Below are 25826 nucleotides of genomic sequence, written 5' to 3' on the forward strand. Positions count from 1 at the left end.
TACAGAAGCAACTCGGCCCCACCCCTTTCTATTTTCTTTTCAGTCTCGCAATACGAAGGCCAGACCGATTTCTCGAGTATTTGGAAAATGAATTAACTCCTCGGCTGCGAGAGTACGCGCCAAGGTTCAGCCTGGAGTGAACTTCTGAAGCCAAGTTATAAATCCTTCGGAACAGAAGTTTAATAATGGAAATGTTGACAGACCCTTAACAACAAGAGTACCAGGCACCAGCGCACACACAGCAAGTTTCACTCCCACTGGCTACACAGATAAAGCAGCAATGGCCAATAATAAAACCCATTTTATAGCTCAGCAACAAAGTCCATTACTTAATAAAGCACTCAAGCAGGCACAGCCTCCTTCCAAAAAGTCGGTAACAGCCGCCTAAACATTAACTTTCCGTCGTTTTCGCACCGACACTTCGGTCTCAGCACCAAAGTCGCTCGGTTTGAAGACCGCACGCTGGCGGCGGCCGAGCGCCGGCCCGGCCCCGCATCCCCCCGCGCCGGCACCGCCGAGGCCTCGGCAGCCCCCAGCCCCGCGTCCAGGCCCCGGGATTCCACACGTGGAAGCCCTCCCGCCCCGGCTGCGGGCGGTTAACTCGGCGGACCCTCGACGCCGTCAGACCTGAAGGGCGGCTCGGGAATGAACTGCTGGAGCGTGTGTATGTGTGTGTGTGGGGGGGGGGGGGGAGGGGGTCGGGGGTCAGCCTACTCAACCCGGCGCAGTAACGAAATGGTGGAAAAGCTACATCCATATTGTTTGACGGCGGGGGGGGGGAAGCTCAGCACAACCTCGTTACTCCCCGGGAGGGTTGGATCCCAAAGTGGAACCCGCCCCGTTTTCCAAGCAAAGCGTTTTCATTTAAGTTTTAGGGACTCCCCCCTCGCCACCGCTGCCTTCCCGGCGCGGGCGAGAAAGCGGCCGCGGGTCTCGCCAAGGAGCGGATGTGGAGTCCGAGGCCCCGCCGGAGACCGGGCCGCGGCCGACAGCCTCCCGCCGCGGCGCCGGCTCCCCTCAGCGCCCTGCGGCGCGGGAGGAGAGGGGCCGCGCGGCGCCCCCGCCTCTGGCGAAGAACGAATAAAGGAGGAGGAGGGGGAGGAGGAGGGCGGACTCCCCCGCCTTGCGGGGGAGGAAGAAAGGCAGCCAGCACCCCGGCAGCCCCGGCCGGGCGCCCCCCGCCCCGCTCAGCCCCGCGGAGGGCGGATTCCCGCCCCGGCCCCCTCCCCCACACGCCTCCCCCGGGAGGAGCTCGGCGGCAGCGGGGAAGGAGGGGGAGCGCACGGCCGGGCCAGGCCGCCCCCCGCCTCTCCCCCTCCCCCCCGCCCGCCCGCGGCGCGGCCGCCCCCCCCCCCCCCCTCACCTGGCGGGAGTGGGCCTTGGGCTCGGGCGGCTTGAAGAAGGAGTCGGGCAGCTTCCGAAGCCGCATGGGCAGCGTGTGCGGCACGTTGGCGCCCTTGGGGTTCATCACGGCGTTGAACAGCGCCTCTAAGTCGGTCTCCGAGTCGCCCCGCACATGGACGATCTGGTGCCCCGCCGGAGGGGGCCCCGCGCCCGGGGGCTGCGCCGCGCCGGCCGGGGCCCCCGACACCGTGCCCGGGGGCTGCGGCGGCGGCTGCTGCTGCGAGGCCGGGGGCTGCGTCGCCTGCGACGGCTGCTGCGGTTGAGGCTGCCCAGGATCCATGGTTCCGTCGGGACCCCCGGCGCTTCCCTGGCGGGGCTCGGCGGCTCAGAGCCCGGATTCCCAGCGCCGCATGCCCCGCTCCCCGGGCCGCGGCTCGTCCTGCTGTCGCCGGTGCTTCTCACCCCTCGGCAGGGAAACCTACCCGGCCGCAGCAACTGGCAAAACAACTCTGACCGTGCGGCGCTTCCCCAAGGCCGGCCCAGCCCGGCCGGCGCCTCTGTCCCAGCGGCGGAAACTAACTCACACTCACACCAAACAAAAGTTCGGAGTTACGCCCGCCCGAATCACTCTCTGCCGCCGGCTCCGCCCCTCCTGAGCCCGCCCGCACCGTATCCGACCGAGGCAGCCTGTGCCGCGCAGCTCTCCTGCGCGCGCCCGCCCGCACCGCCTCCCGCTCGGGGGGCGCCCGGCCCGGGGGGCGCCGCCCGACCCCCCCGGACCGCCCACCGCGCGGTCCGCAGCCGCCTCACGGCCGGGCTCGCCCGCTGCCCTTCCTTGCGCGCCCGCCCGCACCTCTCTCGACTCCTGCCCGCCCGCCCTCGGCTGCCACAGAGCGGAGTCGCCAACCAAAACTTTTTTCCCCTCCCCGAACTTCTATGCCGACTTCCAGGCGGCTGCTTCGCGAGGGGGTGGGGAGGGGCGGCTGCGTTCCCCTCCCCCGCTGGCCCGGAGGGGGGGCAGTGCCCCTGCCGCCCCCGGGCCTGCCGCGGAGCCGCCGCTGGGAACGGGGTGCGCGTCCCCCCCGCGGGGCGTGAGGGAGGCTCGGCCCGGGACCCCCTGTGCCTCCGGCCAGCCCCTTCCCGCAGCCGGGGCAGCGCGGGGCTGAGGCGGGGGGAGCCGGCCCTTCTCGGGGTGAGGAGGACGCCGGGCCCGGCGCGCCGGCCCTCGGCCCCCGCTTCACCTGGCGGTGGCGGGGCGGCCGCGCCCCAGGCGACACCGGCTCCCGGGGCTGTTACCGCTCGGGACGAGGCGGGGGCTGGGGGCGAGGTGGGACGGCGAGGTGGGACGGAGGGGTGGGAGGGAGGGATGGAGGTCGGTCGGCGCGGGCCGGGCCGGGCCGCCTGACGCACTTTCTGCCAATTCCGCAGAGATTTCACCGACTCTGGAGCCTCCCCCTGTATTTATGCGTCGTGGATGTGAAAAGCTGGCTCAAAAGGGACGAGACGTCTGAGAAATAACCTTTTATTGGATAAAACGAGTGAGGGAAGAGGGGACAGAACTGCCAAGAAAACAGCTTGAAGATGTATGCCTTTTAAATACAGAAAAGTTACACAAGACTTTTGTCAGTAACCACAGAGTAACATCTACGTGACAGTGTAGCCATTCTGAGCATGCACTCAGTCCTTCCTCCTAAGAAAACTAGGCAATTCCTACCTGGATTCGTCCATCATAAACCCAGAGAACTGCAAGGTTTCTAACTAGGTGGCAAACAAGCTCCCTCCAAAACAGTGATACAGAGCGTGCACGTGTCGCTTGCAGGGATCCACAGCCAAGTAGGCGAACGTCTGGTCGTGGCTTTTGCTTGAAGGGTAACACAGGCCGCCATCGTCCTGAGAGGAAGGAAAAAAACCCAACAGTATTAGTGGCAACATGGATACCCACGAGAGAATGGATAAAATCCGAATGAAGTGTATCGTTTTGTTCCAATTGTAACGTTTTACCTCACGGCAGATAAAACAAATGCACCATAGTTGTATTTAAGCAGCATTACATCTCCGTGAGGATCCTGACACTACAACATGCACAGAATTCTGTTTGAATAGCTCCGCTAACCTTGAGGTAAATGTAATAATGATATAAAATGTAAAGTTAAACATGTAAGCATGTGCTTACACACTTAGAGCCTAAAATACAGATGATTAAATATGCAGGGGTCCAATCATGGTTCCTCTGGAACAGAAAAACATTTAGAGACTCTGGTTTAATCCATGAAGCTGTTGTATCAGTAATTCTTTTTTGCTTAAGGTTTGCTAATGCGGCTGTTCACTTCCAAATACTTGCGTTTAAGGAAAACCCTCATTTCAGCTCTTATTAACTAACAACTGTGAACTGTTACTGAATACAGTTTGTGTGTCAATCCTCAGAAAGGATTGGAAGGGAATCTAGGCACCCAGCTCCAAAATCCTCATTCTGAACAGACACGTTCAGCTGACAACCAACACAAGATCTGGGCTTTTCCATTTAACATCCTACGTCTGCGTATGTCAACGGAAGCCTCAGCGTTGACAGAGCAGCACAGCTTGACACACGCTTCAAATCCAGGAGGGATCCAGAAACCAGATGGGGGGATTTTTGGGGGGTTGGGTTTTTTTTTTTATTCATTCAGTCTGGTAATTGAACACCTACAAGACCAACAAGCACGTAGCTGACACCTCCTTTCTTTTAAAACATGTAACAGTTTTCTCCTGCTTCCCAACACCTTTGTACAACAGTTGGAGATGCAGGTTCTGTTCCACGTTTTGCCTGAAGGAAATTGCTATGTTGCATATATTGTCCATTTTCTCCAGGAGAATTTTAAACTCCCAGACTACAGACTATTCCAGATTAGAGGCACATCTCTCACATTCTGTTGTTGAATCTGTCTTTCTTTGCACAAAATAATCCACCTTTTTTTGAACCAAGGAAACATGAAAACTGTAAACCTCTGAGTGGTAAAGCAGTCAGCTTAGAAAGAAACTAAGTTCCAGTTTCTACTCCAAGGACCATTTGTGAATTTTATCCAGTAGCTGTTACTGGCACCCCATTTACTCCTGTTATTTCCAAGAGGATGAACCCCCTACTTTCTGGTGTCTTCCTTTGAGGGATTATTCAAGACCATAAATCTTCAATTAAGATAAGCACCACCATAAAAAAAAAGCATTGTTTAAGACAGGTAGAGATTTGATAATGTGGGGTTTTTTTCAGCATTTTCCAATGGTAGTCAAATGCTACAAGCTAAAAATAGTGTTTTATTTTTAAGCAATGCCACGTACAAGTTCCATAGCTCCAATTTTCAGATGTCTAGCTCTCTTCAGGTGTTTTTTACGGGTACAGGTGTAACAAACACTGGATTGTCAATTGCAGAAAGGAGAGCAAGCTTTAAGATTTCACAGTACTCAGCATCACAATGCCTTTGGAGTTTAATCCAAAAATAACCTAAGCTCATGCACAAAACCAAAAAAAGGCGAGGGAAGACCAACATCGAGATGTGATTGCTAGTTATACTTTTTTCTTATTGCTGCTTGAGTTCCCACTCCTGCAGTCCTTATGGAATAGATCGATGTCAGTTAAGGTTTTGACTGTTTAAAGGCAGTGTTAGCACACTAAAATTTTTGCTCAACAACTCAAGAACGAAAGTGAGTTAAGTTCTGGTGAGGAGGTATTTCAAGAAACTCCAGAATACACCAAACCTGGTATCAGGAAAATAACAAATATAATCTAATTAAATGAAAAGGGTTCTTAAATTTGTTTTATTTGGTATAAGAGGTCATAAAACCCCTAAAATACTTGAGCATAAAGGCTCTGGAATTAACACAGACTTACTCTGGTTTTAAGAGCAATAGGGTCCATGTACATGAATTAAAAATTCCATCTGCAGTGTGGACTTTGGTCCAGATGTGCAGGGGGTGTAATGATTGATCTACTGATGTTAGAGTAGAATAATCTTATTTTTTCTTTGTAGGCATACAGATAATCAGCTGATGATTTAAGAGTATATATGCACAGCATAATGCATAGCATAATACAGAAATAAAGATACTGCTCAACATCTCTCAAAACGGCATCATTTAATTAACAATTTAAAAAAAAAAAAAGCCTTTTTGAATTAACTATGTATTACACTGATTTCTAACACTGCCATAGTCGGGGTTCAGGTAAAGAAAGTTCTACACCAGCAGTTAGCATCCAAATACTTCAGCTGTAACAATGTTACAGTTCTCAAGGGTATTTGGAGTTCAACGGAGTACTTGGACATAAGATTTAAAATTATTTCTCTTGCCGTGCCCAGGTCTATCGAGTTTTGATGCTAAACAGATCTACAGACATTTATAACTACACCTGAATACCTTGAAATACTTACATCTCTAATAGTGTGCTTTTTTAGGTATTTTTTTCCAAACAAAGGCTTCTTAGCCACAGCTTAAAAAACAAATAGAAACGAAAGGATGGTGTCAGGATGGTGTTACATAAAGTTCTCAATTCCTGATTCCATTTGTACTTGTGCAAATATACAAGTATATCTATTTGTCCATTTATTAATCCAGCTTGCAAAAACATGTGTTGTTCTAACTTCTCAGCTGCTCTTCAAGTCACTTTTACCAGAACAGCTTTTTTTTAATTAATGATTTCTATTAGCCTAAGAGGGTATGTCCACTTCTTTCAGATATAAACCAAGAAAACATGCCTTAAAAATTGTCAGCTCAACATTTAGATTATAATAATGCACTCCACAGTTATTCACCAAATACTCAGTAGTATTTGACTACTGCAGAAGTGTAGTTATCTCCTTCATCACAAGCACAAGATATTTGTGCGCTGGTAAGTGCCCGTCCCGTAATTTCCAAGTAGAGTTTAAAGAGTTTTGATCCACATAGCCATCAAACGATCTAGCCATACCCATTTAAGCCTTTCTCTGTTCTGGGAGAAAATTCTTCAGGATGTTCTTGAATGCAAACCAGAATTCCAGAATTCTCCTTCACCTCACAAATTTTCAGAATGTGCAGTAAAGCCCAATTTTTCCCCAAGGCTACAGCGAGGATAGCATGCTCTGTATTTACATTGGATTTGCTTTTGTCCATCCACTTTTTTGTTTTCAAAAGTTGCCAAAGTTTGTCTTTTTTTCTTTTCTTTTGTTTTAATACTGACGATAGTTAAGGTATGGCAAAGACAGTTAGGGGAGCTCTTAAATACCATGCATCTGTCTAAACACAGAAATCTGCAAGGTTCACATCAATACGTTTGATTCAGAGACAGGGAGGAAACAATAATAACAGAAGAACATCAAGTTATCAGCGTTTTGCTTTTTTAATTTTATTTTTATTACAGTCTGCCTAGTAGAAAGGTAAATATTGATACACCCATAAAGTGCTTAATTTCAAAAACCTTTCAAAAGCCTTTTATAAATCACACATAGTACTTAAAAGGTGATGACTCACGGATGAACAACTGGGCTATTGGCAGCTTACAGGGAAGTTTGTGCCATCTGAAGCGACATCAGCTAGTTCTTTTGAAAGTGGGTACATTATCTGACATTTAATTATTACATATTTTGGTTAACGGAGAAGAATTTGGAGTAGTTCGTCCTGATGTAGCAATTAAACAGCAGATATGCTGAATCTAGCAAACATGCACCCGTTCTCAAACTTATCTCGATTGTAAAGGTATGATTTTGCAAGAGAAACAGACAGGAATGAGACTTGACAAGGGAGGGGAAAAGAGGTTAGCAGTCACCTCACCACCCTGGACTTTTTGTATACTGAACTTCCTTGCAGTCTTTACAGAACCAGATGCAATACAAGCTACTCAGAAAGCTCTAGCAACATCTCCAGAAACAGAGCTGTACAAAGTCAAGAGTGGATTCTTAATCCTTGCTGCTATCTTAAGTAGATCTAAAACCAGAATTACTCAAAGACACGTTTTTTTCATAAACTAGTTTCTGGGTGACTATTATGACTGACTTCAAGTGTAATCCAGTAAACCTATTTTTAGTGAGCTACCAAATAAAGCTTTAGTTGGTGGTTATTGATGAAGAGTTAGTAAAGAGGATGAGATAGCAGGATGAGATCAGGGAAAGAGTTCATGAATAAGAAATGACAACAACTATGGAAAAATAACTCTTTAAAATGGAATGTTATGCCTTCTTTGTGTAAATGTCAACTCATTATTTTCATGTTATGCATGTTACTTCCAGTAAAATCCTGTACGAAAAAGTTACTAATACTTACATATGCAGACACTCTGAAGACTGTAGAAATAATACATATTTCTTTTGTTTCAGGATTCTTTCGAACGCTGAAATACAGGGGAATAATGCATACTTAATATGTACAGTAAGCACTAATTATTAGAATCCTTAATTTAATAAATACATTTTTGACATATGCACTGTGTTCTTGGTCAGAATTGATCAAATTCAAATTAATAGTTAAAAGTCAACTTACATCACATTGACCACGAAAAGGTATTTTGACCATTGTTACAGAACATGGATATTATGACATTTTACTGAAAACTATTGGACATATCTAGTTATCTGAGTTGGTTTCACTGTTTCCATCTGCTAAATAACAGCAACATTACCCAGGCTAGGTGACTCCAATATAACGTTTGCATTTTGATAGCCACGACAAGTTATTCACCTAAACATTTTGTAAAAATCTTTTCACATATTCTTTGAGAAAAAATCTCTACGAAGGGAACTGCAACTTAATACAGACTCCAAGAAGAAGCAGTAGTACTGGTGAAGAATGCAGACTTTATCTCATTTTTAAGTAATGTATAATTATAGTTTATGTTCCTTTTTTCTCTTTTGGAATGTTGTATATATAGAGAGCTATGCAACTTAAAATGGTGGTATTAGTTCTGAACTTTTGTGTTTCTAGACTGTGTTTGTTGTGAAGACTGCCATTTCTTCCATCACAATTACTAATAACACTAAGATATTGTTGCAAAGCATCCAGGCATCTCAACATATTTTAAACTTAAGTATTTTAAAATGTGTCATTTTTTCTCAGGTCTGCTCTAAGCGATGTTTACATTTCTTCATAAATTAGATCATGGAACTTCTATTAATTTATCTAATTTCACAAATTTCTATGTACATTAACTCACTATGGAGCAGTTGAGCCTTCTAAATTCCATACTTACACAGTTCCAAGAAATGCATAGCTCAAAACCTGCCTTGTCACAAACAGGTTCAGTCTGGGGAAAGGTCCCCGTTCAGCCAAGTTGCCAGAGGATGTGTGTCAAACACAGCCCGGTTGTACACCGCCCCCAGCTCCAAGCTGTCTGAGACAACAGCCACCTATTCCCACTGCTTTCACAAAGCTCCTTTTTATAAGAACAAACCAAACCCAAAGCAACCAACATCGTCTTTGTTGATTCAGTCTCTCCAACCAATAAAAGGAATTGACTCTCTGGTTAACTGGTTTCGTCTGAAATGACACAGTCATGTATGAACTAAGCCTATACTGTGAAGTTGATCTTTCCTGTGGGGAGTCAGTAAGGAGGCTTTCCCAGAATTTTTTGTTGCAACTGGCATGCTGATATACTCAACAGTGGATTAAGACAGCATTGCTGAAGCTGGTAGTGGCCCCAGTTGCCTGCCTTTCCACCCCTCTAGAGATTACTGCCTTCCCAGCAGGGACAGCTCAGCTGGTTGGTGACTCAGCTTCTGAACCAGTGCAGTTTGCAGACCAGCGCATTGAGATAAACTAAAGTGGATGTCAGTTTATGCTAACGCACCAGGCTGTAAACCGCAGCAGCTCAGAAACTGCTTAACCATCTCTGCTGAAAGAGTGACAACTTTCAGAGCAAGATACAGAAGATTAGTGGGATCAGCACTTTCTACCATATATCAACACCCCCAAAAGCTACAGTTGTATTTCAGTTACTCTGGACTCACATTTTTGTGTCTGAAAACAATGACTTTCCATTTCCGGTTTCTTAATTTTTATGTTATATATATCTGGGATACCAAAGTAAAGGGTGACAGAGAATAAGGCTTTCAATTTATTCCACTGCCTTCAGAAATTTTCCCCTTGTGGTTAGCTTCCTGTAAATCATTTTTCAGATAAAGTGTTTATTTCTAGTACTTTGGTTAATTTTTAAAGGCAAAAAAATGTATCTCCCAAAATCAGATAGGATTCTTCCCTTGCTGACTTGAAAGAAACCAGGAGGTTGCCTTTGACAAGCTTGTTCGCTCCATTTCTTTTTTTTCCCCTAAAAGGTTTCAGAAAAAACTACCTTGTCTTCTTGAAGAGCGTAGCATTTCCTTAAAAATAGTCTTAATACTTGCTGTTGTTCTTTCAAGTTGTTAATTTCTAAACTATTGATTGAATATGGTCGTTCCTTCATCGTTTTAATGTGCATCTGTTCTCTTTTTATGAAGAGGAAACCTCACTTTGGGTTTTATTTACATCCTAACCTTACTGGCAATATTTTATTAGGCTTTCCAAACATTAAAAGAACAAATCAATGCTTTCACATCAGTTCATTTATTATGGGGGAACAGGCATGGAGATGGCACAGAAGGAAGGAGAAGAATGACTAGAAGAAACTACAGCAGCTGCCACCATAGAGAGACACTGTCAGAAAAAATGAGAGGTTAAGTATAGAAGACAAGATTTATCAACAAAGATTCACAGATTATATTTTAACTAACACGATTTTTTCATGTAAATGTATTCTTTAACTAAACCAAAAATACTACAACAAGGATTTTGAAATTAGTTAGGTTACACAGAATGACAACACTAAAATTTTGGATGGATTCAACTGGTCACAGACAAATTACTGCTGGATTAGTAACAGACAACAAGTTGTGTATGAATTCATTAGGAAGTAATTATTAATCTTTTTACAAAGGAGAAAACGTCTGCCATTTAATAGTTGTATTTGGAAAATACAACTGTGCTTGCAAAATACCTAGAGCGGTTAATTTCAAAAGATTCTTCCATTCTCTCATAATAACGCAACATACATGGAAATGCTCTAATAAAATGAAATCTAAAACCTTTTGGCTCTATTTTGAATGCTTGGGGTTGGAACTCAGGAAAGGCTAGAAGAAAGGCTGTAAGAAAGAGAAGCGGGAAAAAAGCTCGTAATAGGTTTGCCACTCCTGACACTAGAGACACTTTGTGGAACTTTTCACGCCAGGGCTCTTTTCCATAAGAGAAACTGTTACAGGACCAAACACTGATGGTTTATGCCTCTGTAAGCATATTGTGATTAGACTAACTTCATCTGTGGGGACCAATTTTTCAGCGCACATCAGCTAGCAGTTAATATTTGTTGTATTAGCCATTTGTTTTTCATCAAGCCTTCTGAGCCCTCAAGGCACAAAAATTAAAGCCTAAGAGTACAGTTTACAGAATTTTTTAATACCTTGAAAAGTTTTTAATATCACTTTACAAAGAGTAGAAAGGATCGAATGTGACCACAGTCCAAGATAAAACCAGACAGAAGACAGTAGTCTAGAAAATAATAATTTAAAGGATAGTTGGTTTTCAACAGGAATTTGAAAGTGAACTGTGTGGTAAACAGAATTTAAGAGACCACTACTGTCATTAGCAACTGTTTACTGACAATAAGAGGCCATAAGAAAGCAATTTTAATGGCTTTGTTTTCTGGTGTAATTTGTGCAAAAATGAAGTAACACAGTGCACAGCATGGTCTAGAAATTAGAAATTAAGTTAAGACTGTGATGTGAGCGTCCCTCTTCAGAGCTGCACAGCTTTTCCTTTCACTGGCTTTTTCTCTTTTCAGAAGGTGGTAACAAAAGAGCAACATCATTTTGGATAAACTGGGGGCAGGGGGAAATAAGACAAAGCAGGAGACAACTCTGATTGTGAAGGGGGAGAGAAAGTCTGAAATGTCAAGATCAAAAGCTTTTCCATGGGTCTGACAGAGAACTTAATATTCGAGGAGCAAGATAACAGATTTAGTTAAATTGTGAATTTCTTTTTCAACTGCTAGTCGGTGTTAATGCCAGCTCCACTGGCAGTGAGAAACCAGCAGATGTTTAAAGACACGGAAATGGAGACACACATGGTAGATGAATATTGAGGAACAGTTACGTCACATGAACTGAGTAGATGTACTTTAAAACTTTGGAGGATAGAAAGCAAGCTGTCAACTGAAAAAAACCACCTTGAACACTCAAACACCAAAAAAACAGAGGAATGGACCTTGAAAGGTTTTCTCCCGATATCGCATAGAGGAAAGACGTAGCACACGAGAAAAATCACAGAAATACATAAAGGGCCAATAGGGAGCAGGCTGAGAGTATAGAAAAAGCAAACCTAGAAACAAGGATGAAACTGCAGAGAGGATTTTGGCAGATGCTTTTTTTTTTTAAGTAACAAGAACTACTTGACATACTTATCCGATTTTACAGCAGGAAAAGGGAAAAGAAGGGGGAAAGGTTTAAGCAGATAGGAAGGTAGAGAAAAGGAGTGGCTTATAACAAAACTTGAACCTGCTAGGAGAAAACAACTCAACAGCAAAGGGAAGCAACAAAGTGAAGGAACTGGCTGGGTTTGCCAGGTCAGTGCAATAACACAGGAGCAGAAACAACTGTTGCCAATGCGGAGTCAACTCAGGCCAAGGATTAGAGGAACAAACAGCTTGTTTCAAGTGCAGAGTGAACGATTCACAAAAAAGGGAGGGTGGAGCTGAAGCACTGATAGGTCATTTATGTCATATTCTATATTTCTGAAAAATCCACTTGATTTCTGTCTACTTATGATTTGAAAATATCAAAACTAATCACACTAGTAAGAAAGCTTCAGTGACCAATCACAATATTCAAATTAATAAATGCAGCAATCCAAGTTAGTTATTCCTAAAATATCTTTCTGGAATATTGACAATGTTCGATTTCTCTGTTTCAGTGGTTTCTCTAGAAGTATCAACTATTCTACTTCCACTTAAATAATTTATTTTAGATGACCCTGGGAAACAGCCTACGACTAAATCAACTTGTACCCTGAAAAGTACTGACCACTAGAAAATCTAAAAGCTGCTTAGAAGTTATTAAAGTTTTGTAAGCTTCTTTGGATAAATATCACAAAAAATTCAAAAAACCAGCCAAATATTTTGTTTTATATATTTTGTTTGATAACAGCAAGCTATGCGCAAGTGCTGCAGAAGTAAAGAAATATTCAGGTGATTAAGAGTCACTGGGTCCAATCTTTTCATTATATCTTTTTTTCAGACATATAAGTTTTATTATTCAGTTTATCCAAAGACATTTTAAGAATGGGCTTAAAGACGAATACATCTTACACAATTTTTTTCCTAATGTGCTTCAGTGTGATCTTGAAATAGGAGATGAAATAAGAATTGGTCATCATACCATTCCAGATAGAGCTGAGAAGGAAGAAAAATACCAAGTCCTGCTTTAAGCAATTTGAAGCCTTTGTAGTGTATGTTCCAGTGCATTATTGAGTATCTTCACTATCAGAGGATAATGAGGTATATCAGTGCTATCAGTGCTATCTTGTACTATCTCACATTTCAGAGGTTTGCAACTGTTTTCCATTGTTCAGGCTAACATTGGTCTTTATACTATCCCACAAATACTTATTATGAGTGGCAAAGTACAATATAATATAAAACTTTAGTAATATCATCGATGACTTGGGACGGTTGGACTCGATGATCTCTAAGGTCTTTTCCAACCTAGAAATCTATGAATCTATGAATCTATGACTTCCATATTCCCATCAGCTTAGCTAGGAATGAGTCTTTGCATAACCGATAACTGCATTTTATTTCCCACTAGCCAGGAAATAGTACATTTTATTAAACAGAGAAATCAGCATATAGATACATCGAAACAGGGGGAAAAAAAGCCTTTTTTTTTCTGCATTGGAACCTCTGATCAATCACCTCTAATCGCACGACAATAAATACATAAAATTCCAAACAATTCCATAGCCCAGACCTGGTGAAAAACCTATGTTAGTCCACTGTGTCATGTTAACATCCAGATTCTATCACTCTTAGCTGCAAGAAGTTTATTTGTGGGATTAAGAATGCCAAAATCCAACTGTATTTAATATATATATATATAAAAATATAGAACTAAAAATTTCAACTAAAATATTTCAATTTTTAAATCCTAAGCCAAAACCAGGTTGAAACTAGTCCAAGACAATACATCCGACGCTTAATTGTTCATATTTTATCAATGACAGGGGGAACAGATTCTGGTTCTAGTGCCATGCCATGTTTTCAGTAGACAGTTACAGAAACAAAAATCTTTAAAATGGGTGTGAATTATAAAACATCAATGTCCATATATGTAATATAAAAAAAAATTTATGAGGGACAGATGCATATATTTTGCTGTTGAATTACTACCACTGCTACACAGTATTTTGATAGTCGAACACAAATCAGCTCGCAGATTGAGTAAATAACAGCCCCTTTTTTTAAGCAGTAATGTACTATAAATTTACAGAAATTGACACAAAGTATCTATGTACTGCAGGTGCAAACACGATTGTATAAAACAGAAAATATTTACCTCACCAAGTCTTTATATAAAGCTTTTGTAGTTTCCAAGTATGGGCCAACTACATCTTCAAACTGGCAAAGAGCTCCTCCAATGCAAAGATGCTTAAAAAGACAGAACAGAAATTCCTTCCGATCCGACTGACTGAATAAGTCATAATGGTCTGAATCTTCCAGGAGCAAGACCTTGTGGCACAAGAGAAAAAACAAAGAAGTCAAATAGATGAAAATTTCTTATTTGAAATTAATTTATAAACAATGCATCTACTTTGCTGTATGTCACACAGAGTTTATGTGCATATAAAATATATGAACTAGGGATGCAAACAAATTAGTTCTTCTCTCTAAATCCTTCTTCCAAGGATGCAATTACGTTCAAAATTTAGAGATACAATATAAAGCAGAATCACTGTCAGATCTGTGCCCACAGACATACAGGAAGATTTTTCAAGAGTCTTGTTATTCACTAGTTAATTACTCATTATGCTAATGAAACAATGAATAATCTGAAAATAATCTAGCTATATTTCACAGAATCACAGAATGTTAGGGATTGGAAGTGACCTCAAAGGATCATCTAGTCCAATCCCCCTGCCGGAGCAGGACCACCTAGATCAGATCACACAAGAACGCGTCCAGGCGGGTTTGGAACATCTCCAGAGAAGGAGACTCCACAACCTCTCTGGGCAGCTTGTTCCAGTGTTCTGTTACCCTTACTGGGAAGAAGTTCTTCCTCATGTTTAAGCGGAACCTCCTACCTTCCAGCTTATATCCACTTCCCCTTGTCCTATCATTGGATGCCACTGAGAAGAGCCTGGCTCCATCCTCATGACAGTCACCCTTTACATATTTATAAACATTAATGAGGTCCCACCTCAGTCTCCTCTTCTGCAAGCTAAAGAGACCCAGCTCCCTCAGCCTTTCCTCATAAGGGAGATGCTCCACTCCCTTCATCATCTTTGTGGCCCTACACTTGACTCTCTCAAGCAGTTCCTTGTCCTTCTTGAACTGAGGGGCCCAGAACTGGACACAATATTCCAGATGCGGCCTCACCAGGGCAGAGTAGAGGGGGAGGAGAACCTCTCTCGACCTACTAACCACACCCCTTCTAATACACCCCAGGATGCCATTGGCCTTCTTGGCCACAAGGACATATTGCTGGCTCATGGTCATCCTGCTGTCCACCAGGACCCCCAGGTCCCTTTCCCTTGTGCTGTTCCCCAACAGTTCAGTCCCCAACTTGTACTGGTACATGGGGTTGTTCTTACCCAAATGCAAGACTCTACACTTGCCCTTGTTGTATTTCATTAAATTTTCCTCGCCCAACTCTCCAGCCTGGTATGTTGATCACTGCCAATTAGCTTGTCTTTGGTAATGTTGCCTACATTTGCTTTTTTACTCTAAGTTTACATAGTTGTCTCACATTTGTACAGGAATCTCAAGGATGTCCCAAAGGAGATCACTCAAACTCCCATAATTCTTTACTGCAGACTCTAGTGAGCTTTTATCTGTAGCCTGGATAAACCAGACACACTATTCAGCTGCCTCCATGTGTCCCACCTCCCTTTTGCTGCAATATTATGCGAACACAGAAGACGCACTGGATCAGTCCCAACACTGTCCACTGTAAGGGTGGATGGGAATTGTAACTCAGTATGCCAACGGGATGTCTGAGTCACATCAGTTTGCAGAAGCAAACTCTGGCAAACCGCTTAAAACTAGGCATGGTAGTTTTAAACTCTGGCCCTCTTTACAATGTCACTACACAACCTGAGTGAAGAAGGATCTGGGAAGCAGCTGTCCTTGATGGCCACTTCCTACATATCCCAACCCCCTTCTTGGTTGAAGCAAGAGAAGACATGGCAGGTAGGAGAGAAACATGGAGTTTTGCAGATGAGAGCCACCCTCTGACACCAGGAGACAGACAGTTTGCTGCCCTCTATGGTCTACTGTCCCAGGCACTGACTAATTTAGTCTGAAGCTTTGATGTCGATCCTGGAAGATTTTGACTCTTAATTTTTTCTGCCGTCTTACGTCTTATGAGTAAGAGTCACGTTCATTTCAAACAAATGTGAATCCTTTAGCTTGCAAATGAAGATACACACATCCCTTCCAAGGGAAGGAAAATTGAAAAAGACTGAAATTCCAATGATTTCTTATTTTAAATGTTGCCTGTAACTTTCCTACATCCAATATACTTAATTTTCAGAAAACACTTCACACGTACCCGACTTACAAATAAATACACAGCATTCTCAACTGCCAGGCTACAAGTCACATCTGAAATTCAAACATGAGCTTGAGTTCTCTCCTTTTCCCAGAACTTTACAAGACAGACCAGTATTTCAGGCCACATCCTGTAACCAGTGTCACTGGTTCAAATACATTGCCTTCAAAGCATTTGCCAAGCGCAAATGAGTGCAACTCTGTAATTATTAAGTACTTATGATGATTATACATACAAGGAAGAGCAAAATCCAGTTCTCCCACACTATGCTTTGCTAATGCTAAACAAACATAAGTTAAAAAAATCAGTTTAGCTTATGAAGTCAAAAGAAACACAGTGAAGACATATGTTGATCAAGAAGGTGCCACTGTTAAGAGAGATTGTTTTTCACAATGATCTGCTCTCTAACACCTCCGCTGGAGTATAGCAAATGGTTTTTACCTTGCAGGTCTGTTTAGGAGTTTAGTCCTTTTCCAGTGTTACACTGAAAAATAATTTCCTTTTTCATAGACTCCTCTTCTTTGTTTCAGTGAAAATACATGAAGATACCTTTCCTTAAATGCCTTCACACATGATATGGTCAGTATTCCTGGCCAGGAATGCTTCAGGGTGTAACTATTGAGTACATTCAATTTCATCAGCTACCTGGAAGGTTAGGCGAACCCACAGCTCTGGGTATCATGGGACCTTTCCTTTAGCACCACTTGTTTTCCCCTCCTTGACAAATGAGTAGCTGCATTTCCTGCCCCCCCACAAGCACTGACTACTTGACACAAGGGTGAGTAGAAGAAGGTTTTACCTTTTTCTCCCACCTGAAAAGGAAAGATGGCCCACCTGGAAAACATCCATTGCTTTCACACATTCAGGCACTCTAGTGCCTCTGTCATTTCTATCACATGGATATTGATGCTCATTTTTACCATGGAAAGTATGTATTGTCAGAAAAAAACAAATACTGAAAAATACGTTCTTACAGTACCTGAGTATGGAAAATCATAAGAAATTATTCAATGTTGTACTGACCTTCCTTAGTTCATCAGAGATGAGAATATCATTATAATAGTCATCGTAACATTTCACAATATCTCCAGTTTCTCTAACAACTCCTTCAGAGTACAGCCGATCAAAAAATGACATGGAAATCTGTGTACAGGGCACCACTGTAGCTTCAATTTTTGTCACTTTGGAACCTGGAATATATAGGAAGGCTTCACTCTATGTTCATTGCAATAAATAAAATAGGAAAATTTCCATGGACTAGTGGTTTTACAGTAATTCTTAATTCAACGCAGTGTGGAAATAATCAACTTCTGTAAATGAATATGTGTGGCATATTTAAAAAAAAGTACAGATCACATAAGTATGACTTGATCACACAGTCCCTCAAAAAACAAAGCAAACTAAGAAAGAAACAAGTGTAGAGAAAACATTAAATTCATCTGAATGTTATCTTCCACTAAGGATCACGTCTGCTCCCCTGTTGGCAATACTATCAACCGAAACAAGTCATAGATGAAACACCATGGGAACTCAACATCACATTAGATCACACCCTTAGAAAAACATATTCCACAGATTAATCCTTGAAGGATCTGAGGACAAATCCCAAATTGGGCATGATGAAGTACAAAAGTCAACAGCTGCTAACAGCACCCCACAAAGAGAAAACCAAAATTAACACAGCCCTGATGAATTTTTGGTAAGTATTATATCTGAACTCTTTGAAAAGTTACTTCATGGCTACTGTAAGCTTTACTAACCAGCTATTTCAGAAGATGAAAAAGGTGCTACAACCACTTCACATATGAATCAGGAGTATAATTTCTGTAACCATTAACTGTAGAGTACATTTTTCTATAATTTTTCTGTTTTCTGTGCTTGCAAGTCATCCGAGGCTTGATTGTGTAGCTCATAGACATCTAGTGCCATTTGAGTTGCCCTACAGTATTTTCCTCAATGAGTTTTCACTCCATAAGGGCATATATGTTCTCTACATACAGTGTTACAGCTACAAATCTCTATGCATGGTGTTGGATAACTTAAGGCATCTCAAACAGCATCAGACTCCATGTTTAAGAAGCTTTGGATTCAGTCCAGTTCCATCTGCTTTCTGTGATCCAAGTGTTCAGACCAAATGTTAGAACATATTCTCTACTCATCTCGAAGTTCCCCTGAACACCCTTCAAAGTGCTTCTGCACAGGAGAGAGGAGGAGAGCACAAGTGACCGTGAGCACGAGTATGAACCAAAGGCAATGTGTCTCAGCAGAGATAATATTCGCAGCCTTCCAGCTTTTCACGAGTTTACTCTTATCTCTTCTCCTCTGTAAGTTCCCTTGATGGGAGACCGGTCAACCACATCACAATATCAAAAGGCTTTTGACCACACACAATTAAAGGCAAAATCAAATGGTGTCCTGACAAACTGACCTAAAGAATCACTAAAGACTAGTGTTTAGGAAATGTCCAAATTTCACTCTAGATGACACTATTTCAGGAACAGAAAGATGCCAAAAGGGACGTATGAACCATGATGCTTCCAAGAGCACCTATTATTTCATTCTGATCCTAATCTTTGCAAGCGTGGCGTAACCTAAAACTTCTCTTGCCCCTACACTTCCAGAAAGTCCTTGAGATTTCTCCCATGTATTATTACATGGAGATTATTTATTTAATTTAAGTAGGACTGGCATTTTGGTACCTAAACCCAGATAAACTGTACCACCTACCTGATCAACACTAAGAAAAAAACTAAAGAGAAGTTACAAGTTGATGGCTTGAAAATGTGTCTACTTAAGCTAAAAATACTGGCTTGAAATTTTGTAATTATTTTATTGGGCCAATGTGACATAAAGAAAATTGTCTATAGAGAAAAGCGTGGCATTTAATTGCTGGGCTTCACATCTACAGATATGCTTGTGAAAAAGGGTACATCAGATAAAACGTTTAGGACATTCTCCTACCTGTCCACAAAGTGAATATTAAAAAATAATCAAATTATGTAACCAAAATCACAAGTCAGAAAAAAACATGACCTACAGCCTCACAACCTAAGGAAAAAAAAAACAAATGTATTTTTATTTATTTTTTTATTTATGCTTCCTCCCTCACCTCCAGACTCCTCTACCTTCTAATTCTCCAGCTTTCTTTCACAGAGATAGAATTTTTATTTTGTAAGAGATTTAATGAGAGCTAAATCAGCCTCTAACATAGAAATTACTTTGTAAAGACCTATGAAGCAAAAACTGAGTCAAGACTAACAAAAATCAGATGTTAAATGACTTGAGAAAAAAGAGACATCTTACATTTTGCCAGTTATTGAGCTCAAAGTATAAGGAATTGAGCTATTTATAGGCCTTCAAATTGTTAGGATTTTACTGGGGGAGAAGGAGGAGGAAAGGAGACACACTTCTGGTCTGAAACAAGTTTTTATGAAAACCTTCATCAGGAAAAAGAAATCAAGAGCTTTGTAATCTATTCAGTAGTTCAGAAAACCAAACTATAAATGGAAAAGTTTAAATATACTAGAAGCTCCTATTCTCCATTTGAGAGGTGAGATTTGAAATTGGAGATTCAGAATTTCCTGGAAAAGAGTGACCAGTTTTAATAACACTGTAAAAGTGAGCAATAAAATAGGAAGAAGAAATGCTTTCTTAACAACTCTGCAAGTGGAAAACAAAGAGCTGAGAAGTACTGAAGCAGATAAAGCTTTTTATAACAGCCAGCTCTGGAGTATCTATGAAGTGCTGCCAATATACTTTTAAATGAACACCTTGCATATCTATTATGGGGCAGATAAACCTCAGATTAGGTATATTTAGAATTCCTCCAAAGTTTAAGAATGATTTGTACCTCAGGGACAAATCGATTTGTTTACAAAGCTATTTACAAAACAGTTTATATAGAACACATGTAACGCAAGTTCAGTGCTCTGTACTAAAAAGACGGTATTTCAAAAGTAAAAGCTGCAGGTTGATGATCTATTGGTTCAAATGACCTCTAAAATTTTTGCAAATTATAACCTGTAACAGTAGTCTAAAAAATTGCTGATTAAAGATTACATTCCAGATTTTAAAACCCCATTCCAAAGGCAGCAATCGTTAGAGCTTCAATTGCAGACAACTCAAGACTCTTTCTTAGGCAAATACTAAATTTTTATTCACCAAAAAAGACAGTAACCCTATGCCTTTGAAGATAACTTTTCAAGTGTTAATTGAGCTTAAGCAGATACAGTCCTGCCTCCCCAAGACTGCTGACAGGTACAAGACCACTAATGTGTCCAAAGAAAAACTACTCCTTAGTTTTCATTGCAACTATTTAAAAACACAAGACTCAAGACATAAGTTGCTATGCATCAAATTTGTTCCTTTTGCTGCTTCTATTTCAGAAATATGAGATTAAGGGATGAAGGAGGGGCTTAAAGCACATCACAGAACTATCAGGTACTCTGCCATGCAGCGAGGAAGAGGGGGAAAATATCCCTACTGCAATAGGCAAAAGAAGTGTGTGTGAGAATAAGTAATTAAGTATCAGTCTGGTATCGGTCTGATCAAATGAAGCGGACTAGAGAATATCCTCGTGTATTGTTTACCTAAAATCTTGTATTTCAAGTAATGTTAAAGCTGGAGTCCTTGAGACAATGTACTATTTGTGGCATTCCCCCAGGAATCCCAACACATGGGGGAGCTGGAAAGAGGTACATGTTGCATTCCTTGGGGACTCCATGTTTGATGCCACCTTTTGATCTAACAGATGGAGACTGAGGATATTATGGTCTGATGATATTAAGGTGAGGATGAAAAGCAGTCAAGAGAACAAAAAAATGAGATTAGACACAGGAAAACGGTAATAAAGAACTTTTAGAAACAGATTTTAGGAAAAGAAGACGGACAAGTAACAGAGAGGAGGCAGGAATAAACATGAAAGTGAAACCACACCCACTGAATTAAACCCAAATTCTCAGTGAGAAAGTAAAAGAGGATCACAGCCTGAAAAAGAGAAAATAATTATGAAAACAAACACTCTCGTAAAGTAATATTATGTTGATGTTTTATATAATGCTGACATCTTTCTGTGAGTCCATAAATACTTTCTGCCCAAGCTCACGGAGGGAGGGAGGTTTCTAAGAACCTATCCAATCCCACCTACATTATGCATTTAAAATATCTCACCCCTGCAAAAAAAACCCTGACATTTTTGTTTGCAAGGGAATAACTACAGTATTTGAATCATCCCAGATTATGTCATATTCTTCAAATTTTCTAAAATGCAAAATAAGCCCATTTCTAGTATTTTATTTCAAGAACAGGAACTTGTTTTTAACAGAGTTATTCCACAGTGATAAGTAAATGGTATATCTGGACGAATATATCGGCGTGTCTGAAGAAGAAAGGACTAGAAGATGATTTTTTTACCTCCTCCCACTCAACGCTAATTCTTACTATATTTTCAAAAAATGCACATGAAGACTAAGCATAGAAAAATGTGCCAACATTCCTCACCAAAAATAGGCAAAGAATGGGAAGATGAAATTTTAAGAGCAAATGGGGTACACCAGCTGTTCAGGATTTAGAAAGGGAACCCTTCCAGTCCTCAGAACCAAACGCATTACTTCTGTGCTGAGGAGGACTGAGCAGAACCAGGCGCTAAGAGGGGACACTTGGCAAGTGACCCCCCGCTCTCCACACGAGGTATGTAACCTACCGACCTTCACTACCGGGACTGGCAAGTCACAGGCTAGACAGACAGCCTAAAAAAATTCTTGCCTAAAGCAGGAAAAGGTTTACACACGGTTTGAAATATACTTATTTTCTTTTTGCTTGCCAGAGTGAAAAAGAGGTACCTGAAGGGGAACTTGAAATATTTTTTGCATCTTATGTATTTCAATTGTTTTAACAGCCGGATACAGTGTTTGGAAAATGGATTTCGCTCACAAAAAGGTGGCACTGTCTAGTGTCATTGTATATAGTAGGGGAAACCTATGCCAATTTCAGAGTTCGAACGGAAAAGTTAGAAAATTCCCAAAGCTCCATTAAATATTTACACACAGTAAAGTATTTGCAGACAAACCAGAAGAACTGAGGACTTCTTACTACCTCCTTTTAAAATACCCCTATTGAGGAAAATCACTTCGGTGTTATCAGAGTTCACATTATGCAGAAAATCCCGTTACATTATCACATGTAAATTCCACGAAATTTTGCGTGTCAATTGCATAATCAAAATTACAATTTCAGAGTGGCGCCATAAAATCACGTGCTCTTTGCTTTTGGTCTGTCTCCTTTAGTGTCTCATCTCCATCTACAGGCACAATCAGGTGTTCTAAGCAGCCAATGACACGACAACGAACCAGAAGTCACCTTAATGCCACGATGGCAACCAGAGCAATCTATCACACGTCTCTCCTTCTGCGCCCAGATCACTTTTGTTGCACAGACAGCATACTTACACACGCTCGGGGCGCTGCTCTGTCTAATCTCCTACTCTCTCAACTTTAATTTGTAACAGAGCAATAATCCCAGATCTGTCCTAAGTCAGGCGGTTGCATCTATAGAAGAGCGTCTTTCTCCAAATATTACCTGACTAAGGTTACTGCTGTAATTCCACAATTAATGCAGCTGATTATGTCTGGATACATGATCAGGTCAACTACATGTCACAGACCATGTAAAAACAGTTCTAATAGCTTGGTTTGTGGATCAATGCAGGAGTCAATGAAAAAAAAAGTGTAAAATCTGGTAATTTAGTAACAAACTAGGGAAGACTCTTTTCTTATTATTTAGTAAAAGAAGTCATTTTTAAAGATATTTCAACCAAGTGAAGATACACATATATGAACTGTCATTATTACAAAATGATAAATTAGAGGAAAATAGTTACAACACAGATTTTTTAATTAAAGATTAATTTATTCTAAATTTACCCAGTGTAGTCCATTGTCCGGAAGACGAGAGCACCTTTAAACTGGAGTTCACATTTTGATCATTAAAAAATGCCTACAATATTCAAATAACAGAATACAAGTTAATGAAGTGAAACATAAAATAATCGTTGATAATGCCTTGGATACTTGCAAAGCAAATTATAAGGATCCAATTAGTAAGTAGATTCTGCGTGATCTTTCAGTTTGGATACTAAATGTCACACCTTCGAATACATGTTTTTGAAACCTTGTGTAGCCAGTGTCTTTTATATATGTAAGATACTCTCATGTACATATTTATATATGTAGTATTAAGGTTTTACAGTAAAGCACTTTCAGTCCAAGAACACACAAAAAGGTTGTGTGAAATCCTTGGCGGTACAGAAAAAAGAAGACGAGATGAAACAATTCCATCTCTGCATGCAATGTTGTTGAAGTAAAAAACGAAATGTTAAGTATGATCGTAAAATTTACATTTTGTAAATAAATTTGAAGCTTGGAGAAGTGTAGAGACACACAAAAATTATTAAACACATACAGAAGAAATCCGTAAGTTATTGAAGGGATAGAGAAGATGTTCCAAAGTAAGATTTGAAGTACTCAATCTTATTGATTCGTGAATTAAAAAAAAAGGAGACATGCATAGTAACATTGGTAGCTGACAACTTTAAATGATAGATAAGCCAATTAAGAAAACCCACCCTTATGTATATGCATACAAGCAGAGCAAATAATCTTTGAAGAAGTTCCTAAGACAATTATGTTTTTTTCAGTCTTTGCATCACCGAATCTCTTTACCAACTCTCTGGGATACAGAAAGATCAGAATATATAATGTAATGGTCCCTTTGTTCTCAATTAATTCACAGCTACTCAGAGCTCATCATTTCATAGTGATAATTTTACATTTTTAATTCAAAAGATACTAGCATTGAGAAGGTAAATGCATATTTTGTAAACTTCAATCATTTGAAATGTGTATCAGTGGGAGATGAAGCATTGATGTGTTTCTGTATGAATTTCTTTAAAATACAAAGTGGCTGAATTCTTTATCTAGGATAACAATATAAAGTAGACATACAACAAATCAAAGAGCTGTTTTGAAAACAACAGATGTAAAACCCACCCTGTTTTTAAAACCAGCTATTGTTTTTTTTTTCTGTCTGCAAATAGATTAATAGATTTGACTTTGCAGACAACAAAAGTGGAGGACACAAAATCAGCAAGAGACTTGAATCTCAAAAAGCAGAGAGCCCAAAATTCTGGTATAAAGCAATGATATCCAATAAATTTTAAAATCTTGCATTTTCAGCTATATGGTGCACATGCACATCTAATTGCATGGTGTATTTACTGTGACAAAGCAATACTAGCTGTGAGCAAGGGTACCAACTGCATGTACACTGTTTAAAGTCTCCCTTTGGGTGGACTTCCCAGCATTAAATGTGGTGCCAAGATCAGCATCCAGTTCAGATTCCCATTCTTGGGAATCTTGAATGACTAAACTGTTCCGTCTCGAAACAGAGCAACATTAGTACAGACCAAATATTTTTACTGGACAATACAGTTAACCCACAAAGACTTGAGCACCACACCTAAATCACCTACTTCCAAGGAGACAGTGAGCAGGCAAATAGCATGTCAGCAATGCTACAATGCTTGCCATTATGCAGTTTTCCAATAGCTATAATTTAATGGAAAAAAAAAAAAAGGCAACTTAAAATATAAAGTACTTAGAACTACCATAACGAATTCATCCTTTTGATAGGGCTTAAACTGCTGATCAAAACTGAACGCTTGTGCTGTGATCCTGCCTTGCATGGACCTGAAACAGAAAAATGAGATGAAACATTCTGCAGGCATACTAGGTACTTATTCCCTCTGCAAATTTACCTAGGATACTGCACATAAAGTCTTATTCTGACAAATAATTATACTTTTTTCTTTTTTTCATTCTCACTTAAAACCGCCTCCCAAGCCCCCGAGGAGGGGTGGGGGAAGCACAACCGCTCCTCAAGCACCATCAGAGCAGCGCTGAGAAGCTGAGGTAGATCCTGGTTAACTCTGGAAAACACGGGTAAATACCTCGCACCTCAGAACAAGCGTTTTACCTGCCTGAAAAATAACGAGGAGCCTCCCAAGGAAAGTGGAAAAAAAAAAAAAAAAAGAAAGAAAAGAAGAAAAAAGAGAGAGAGACACGGACCCGTCGCCGCTCCAGCGCGGGAGCCCTGAGGGCGCGGTGGCGGCCCCAGCCCTCAGTCAGCGCCGCCCGCCCTTCCCCTCCCGCCCGCCTCTCATGGCTCCCCGCCGCCCCGGCGAGGCGCCTCTCGCCGCGGGCTTCCCCCTCCCACCATTTGAGGAGTCGGTCCCCGATGTCCCTGTCCTCCAGGCAGGGGAAAACTTTCTGGGGCAGCGAGCGGAAAACGAAGCCCGCCGCGCCGCGCCGGCCGCCGGCGGACATTTTCCAGGGCTCGGCGGTCGCCGTGGAAACGGCGCCGCGCAGGCGGGGCGCCGCCGGCGCGCTCCCGCCGCGGGCTCGGCGCCGGCCTCGCGCACGGGCGTTCCGCCGCCTGGCGCGGCCGCGGCGCACCGGTTCCGCGGGAGGGCGGCGAGACACCGCCGTGTCCCTTCTGACAGGATTTCTTTGATTTTCACCTATAAAATCCCCTAATTAGACATCAGCCTTCCCTCCCCTCTGCTCTGGTTTGTGCACCGGGAATACTCTCTCACGGTTGCCGATGGAGAGCCCAGCAGACCGGCAGGCAAAGGCAGGGACT

General features: G+C 41.8%; 2 protein-coding genes across 4 annotated transcripts in view; both read right to left on the bottom strand.

Annotated features, from left to right (window-relative positions):
• The window catches only part of YAP1 (Yes1 associated transcriptional regulator), a 91145-nt gene extending 89461 nt beyond the window's left edge, over positions 1-1684 (bottom strand). For 2 of the 3 annotated variants that reach the window (XM_086613821.1, XM_086613813.1), the window contains exon 1: positions 1364-1684. In XM_086613821.1, the coding sequence (XP_086469947.1) occupies positions 1364-1684 (321 nt within the window). The remainder of the gene's footprint in view (positions 1-1363) is intronic. The other variant, XM_086613828.1, reaches the window with a different exon arrangement.
• A 1418-nt stretch (positions 1685-3102) lies between these two features.
• CFAP300 (cilia and flagella associated protein 300) lies at positions 3103-25510 on the bottom strand. Its single transcript, XM_086616284.1, has 7 exons — positions 25401-25510; positions 24793-24874; positions 23051-23123; positions 17154-17320; positions 13917-14089; positions 7609-7675; positions 3103-3234 (listed from the first exon to the last, which is right to left on the bottom strand). The coding sequence occupies exons 1-7, from the start codon at positions 25508-25510 to the stop codon at positions 3103-3105; spliced, it is 804 nt and encodes a 267-aa protein (XP_086472410.1).
• Positions 25511-25826: the final 316 nt, after the last annotated feature.

Source organism: Tauraco erythrolophus, chromosome 1, assembly GCF_009769465.1.
Source record: "Tauraco erythrolophus isolate bTauEry1 chromosome 1, bTauEry1.pri, whole genome shotgun sequence".
Taxonomy (NCBI): domain Eukaryota; kingdom Metazoa; phylum Chordata; class Aves; order Musophagiformes; family Musophagidae; genus Tauraco; species Tauraco erythrolophus.

Bases quoted from the DNA above. Each gene is read 5' to 3' on its own strand.
- CFAP300 (XM_086616284.1), bottom strand. From the start codon at position 25,510: ATGTCCGCCGGCGGCCGGCGCGGCGCGGCGGGCTTCGTTTTCCGCTCG. The intron at 17,321-23,050 runs GTAAATTTAGAA...TATATATTCCAG, and splicing joins CGGACAATGGACTACACTGG to GTTCCAAAGTGACAAAAATT. The intron at 3,235-7,608 runs GTAAGTATTAGT...CCTTCCTCTCAG, and splicing joins TCTTCAGAGTGTCTGCATAT to GACGATGGCGGCCTGTGTTA.